Here is a 4,121-nt window from a genome sequence, read left to right as displayed (position 1 = left end):
ATGTGTGATTTGCGTGTGACGAGGCAACCCGGCCGTTCAATGGCGATGCGAGATGATCGTGGCACCACATGACTGTGAGAGACGGGAGTAATTCCAGATTGCATGACTGTAGTCTCGGTAGTCAGCAGTTTTGTTTAGTGAAAATACAGCGTGCTTCGTATCGCTGCAAGTAGACTCATCAACAGTGAGTGTCCCGACAGCATGGGCATCGCTGCACGTTTGGATGCGCAAGCCACTGTGGTGTGCACAGCCCGCGCCTGTCAACTCGCCATGGAAAACTCAACCCACCTTCAGCGCGCTTCTCTACAAGAATGTGAAGTTTACTAAACCGCGTCTGTGGTCCGAGATGGTCACCAGCAAAGCGACAAGCAATCCGTGGCCTGCGGGTATGCAGTGCACCTAGCTACTCGCTTCTTGAATCGCGCGGAGAAGCTTCCTTGTCTCGCATTGTTATCATCCTCACCCACTCGCTCACAGAACATCGACGCGTTCTACAATTATGTTCTTCATCGGACTTGACATAAAACAGCCCGACGCCGAGAACCCGCGAAGCATGCCCACGCGACCGACCACGTCGCGGCGCAGAGTCTTCTTGCAGTGCAGAAATACGCCTTTGCCAGAGGTCGATAGTCGATACACAAAACACCAAGGAATAATAAAACAAGGCAAAAAGTTGGATTCATAAATACAAAGTTCGTCTACTGCGAGAAGTTCATTGGGACAGCGTAGGTCATGGTGGCGCTAAAGCCAGCATGACAGAGTACATTGAGGATATCCCAGTCAATCTTGCGCACGCGGTCGTATTCCTCGGCGAGCGCGTACTGCTCCGACTCGGACAACGTCACGTCCAGGCTCGGGAGGTGCACGGTGGCGACGCCGTTCTTGTCACTGTCTCGATTGACGTTGTCGCCGCCACTGACCGAGCTGTCGTCGTTGCTAAAGACATCGTCGCCGTCCGTGCCCGCTGCGTCCTCGTTCGGTGTCAGCGACGCCGGGCGGTGGCGCCAGCAGTAGCCGCGGCTGCGCGCGTGGGTTTCGCAGCCGTCGATCTTGCACGGACGGCGGCCGCCATGGCGAATGCACTTGTTGTCGCGGTGGGCGACGTTGGTGCAGCCTTCGATCATGCAGACGCGCTTGACAATGCGGGCGCCATGGCGCGCACACACGCCGTCCTTGCGCGCGTTGGCCGAGCAGTTGGGCGCGGTGCACTGGCGCTTGCCGCCGTGGCGCACGCAGCGCTGGCGCGCAAAGACTTGGTTGTGGCAGTCGGGCACGATGCAGGCGCGGCGGTGCTTGTGAAAGTCGCAGGTGGTCTCGCCGGTCCGCGCGGGGTGCTCGCAGCCGTTGAAGTAGCACTCCATGTTGTGTTGATTGTTCGGGGTGTTGGGAAATTGTAGAATGATACCAGTGGCCAGTCGCGTGCCAAACCGGCGTGGAGAGGACCATACGGTATAAGACGTGGCAACGTACACGAGAAGGTTTCCATTCCGTTGGCTTTGAGAAACGAATGATAAATCTGCGGGTCCACAACCGGTTGGCGCTGCGTATTGGCCAGCAAGCCACATCGGCAGCTACGATTTGATTGGTGGTGGTTTCTGGTCATTTCACTCGTAATCCCGCTGGAAACTGAATCGCTCTGCCGTTCCAGGCGTGTGCGACATCAGCGTTGCGACTCGAGTCTTTGTCGGCTGAGACCATCCCCCTCTTAGTAAACCGCGAGCCAGTCGCAGACTACCGAGCTCCTTCCCGCCCATTCCCATTCCGTCGCCCAAGCTACTGGAGCTACAGTAAACCTTTCCTATCGTACACCAGCGGCGCGATTTGCATGTGAATGATACCTTGAGAACACGCCAACCACAGAGTACAGTACTGCACCCCAACGCAAGTCTATTGCGACACCGAGTAGTAGGAAGTGGTAGGAAGTTGCGCTTCAAAGAGGAATTTGGGTGGTCCTGATAGGGTGGCAACAGGAAAATTGCGTACCATAAATTCGCTGTGAAATCGAGATAAAGTTTCAGTTGCAGAAATGATCGGGACCGGTCGATGCTTACGTGGGCGCCTCAGTGCGTGGGTGCGTCGTTGCCACGGTAGCCATTAGTGGTGCCATATGGCCAGCCACGTGAATGATAGCTTGGGGCTGTTTTTACCAGTATCACTTGACAGAACGACTCAGCATGCCATCGGTTTGTATTCATGGCTGGTATTGCGGCCAGTGCGCTCTTCCGTCAAACACTCCAAAACGCCACCCACCACGACGCTATTTCGAATCGAGGGTCAATGTTCAAAAGCACCATTTTCGTGACGACCGGAAACGCAGATGGAGACCGAGAGTAAACGCGTCACATGTGTTATTAATACCATGTCATGTTACTAAAGTGCCACGACAAAATCGCTTGTCTCGCTCGTGGCGGGCGTCCCCTGCGGCGTGACGAGGCAGCCCGGGTGTACGGCTTCCAGGACGCTAGCCAAAATGGACGCGTCGAGCGTGTCAAGCGCTTCCCATCGAGGCGACTCGAGGTCCTCGGACACGAGGCTTGCGGGCAACGAGGCAATACTTGGGCGGTGGCGCCAGCAGTAGCCGCCGCTGCGGGCGTGCGTCGAGCACGCCCGCGCCTTGCACGGGCGGCCGCCGCCATGGCGAATACACCTCCCAAGTCGATGCGCGATGTTATCGCAGCTCACTTCGCTGCATGTGCGCTTGGGCGTGGCGGGGCCGTGGCGCGCGCAGCAACCGGCTGTCCGCGCGTTCGACGGGCACCCAGGGTGGATGCAGAGGCGCTTGCCGCCGTGACGAACACAGAGGTTGCGGGCAAATACTTGGTTGTGGCAGCCCTTGAATTGACACGACCGGCGATTCCGGTGAAACTCGCACTTGTTGCTGAGCAGCAGCGACGGCATGGTGCACTTGTTAAAGCGGCAGGTCATGGCAAAATGAAAAATGCTTTGAAAACAATGCTCGGAGCCAGCAGGTCAAGTAGTGGCACAGTGCATTGGCAAGCTGCTGCATGAACGGACGGTGCTAAAAAGATCTCTCGTTCCATAAAAAGGCGGGTGCATTCCTAGGGTGGCGCCACTGGCTGATGCTTGCCGAAGCGCAGGTGCTATCATAATGGACGAGAGCGGCGGCACAGACGCTGCTGTGCAATATCGTGCGGAAAATGATCCAGTCGGACTTGATAACGACGGAAAGATTCAACGTTGGTGCATCACTCACTCGACCTTGCACAGCATTCCCGGCAAGCACAAAGATCGAAGAAGCCACCTCGACGGAGGTGGTCTCTCGGTGCCAGCGACAATGGAGCTGCGCCGCTGCTGTGTTACTCACAAGACCTCCGACCAGCTCGCCGCTCGATCCTTTGGTTGATGCGGAGTAGCCGTACCCAATACCGACGTCGGTGCACTACGTATGGTACTGTGTTCCACGCCTACGAGGATAGCCCTTCCTATGGCTGTGCCAGCAGCTCACTGCAAGGACACTGCGTCGAGCGCCCCGTCCACCATGCTGCCGGTAGTTGTTGGTCGGAGCCATACAAACAGAAAAGTCTTGGGTACTTGTGAATACATAAAAATTAAATCATTTCGGTGCCACCCGCGTGATGGGGCGTGCGCATTGTCGCTTCATTCCACCCGTGGGTGGCGCCATCGCCGAGCAGTAGCCGCAGAAGATCGAGCATATCATCGTCCATGCTCAACTCGTGCTCCATAGCATGGACAGGGATCGGCTCGATCCCAGCCAGCGACGGCCGGTGCCGGTGACGCCAACAGTAGCCGCCGGTGCGTGCGGCAGTGAGACAGCCCTCGAAACGGCACGGACGCGGGCTCGGTGCGACGCCGAGGCGCTTCTTGGCCGCGATGCTGTGGCGGCAGCAGTACTGCCCGAGGCGGGCGTTGGCGTCGCAGCCGGGCTCTTGGCACGGGTTGCGCCCGCCGTGCGAGACGCAGAGCTGGCGCGCGTACACTTGGTTGTGGCAGTGGGGCGTCTTGCAAACGCCGCGGTTACGGTGGAACATGCACTTGACCGAGTTGGGGCGGCTCGGGAGCGCGCAGCCGTCAAAGATACACACCGTCGTCGTGCTGGTCATATCCGTTTGTCTGGTTGAGAAAATCGAAAAATGACAGCG

General features: G+C 57.7%; 3 protein-coding genes across 3 annotated transcripts; all 3 read right to left on the bottom strand.

Annotated features, from left to right (window-relative positions):
• Window positions 1–660: 660 nt before the first annotated feature.
• On the bottom strand, window positions 661–1,381 carry SDRG_02869 (hypothetical protein). Its single transcript, XM_008608473.1, has one exon. The coding sequence runs from the start codon at window positions 1,359–1,361 to the stop codon at window positions 699–701; it is 663 nt and encodes a 220-aa protein (XP_008606695.1). The 5' UTR covers window positions 1,362–1,381; the 3' UTR covers window positions 661–698.
• A 989-nt stretch (window positions 1,382–2,370) lies between these two features.
• On the bottom strand, window positions 2,371–2,919 carry SDRG_02868 (hypothetical protein; the record flags this gene model as incomplete). Its single annotated transcript, XM_008608472.1, has 1 exon — window positions 2,371–2,919. Exon 1 carries the CDS (start codon window positions 2,896–2,898, stop codon window positions 2,371–2,373), a length of 528 nt encoding a protein of 175 aa, XP_008606694.1. The 5' UTR covers window positions 2,899–2,919.
• Window positions 2,920–3,543: 624 nt separating this feature from the next.
• Window positions 3,544–4,121, bottom strand: SDRG_02867 (hypothetical protein). The gene has a single exon (XM_008608471.1). The coding sequence runs from the start codon at window positions 4,080–4,082 to the stop codon at window positions 3,570–3,572; it is 513 nt and encodes a 170-aa protein (XP_008606693.1). The 5' UTR covers window positions 4,083–4,121; the 3' UTR covers window positions 3,544–3,569.

The sequence above is a fragment of the Saprolegnia diclina genome, assembly GCF_000281045.1.
Source record: "Saprolegnia diclina VS20 unplaced genomic scaffold supercont1.6, whole genome shotgun sequence".
NCBI classification, from domain to species: domain Eukaryota; phylum Oomycota; class Saprolegniomycetes; order Saprolegniales; family Saprolegniaceae; genus Saprolegnia; species Saprolegnia diclina.
This window is presented reverse-complemented; position numbering and strand designations above follow the sequence as displayed.

Excerpts from the sequence above, each read along its gene's own strand:
- SDRG_02869 (XM_008608473.1), bottom strand. The coding sequence starts at position 1,361 with ATGGAGTGCTACTTCAACGGCTGCGAGCACCCCGCGCGGACCGGCGAG.
- SDRG_02867 (XM_008608471.1), bottom strand. The coding sequence starts at position 4,082 with ATGACCAGCACGACGACGGTGTGTATCTTTGACGGCTGCGCGCTCCCG.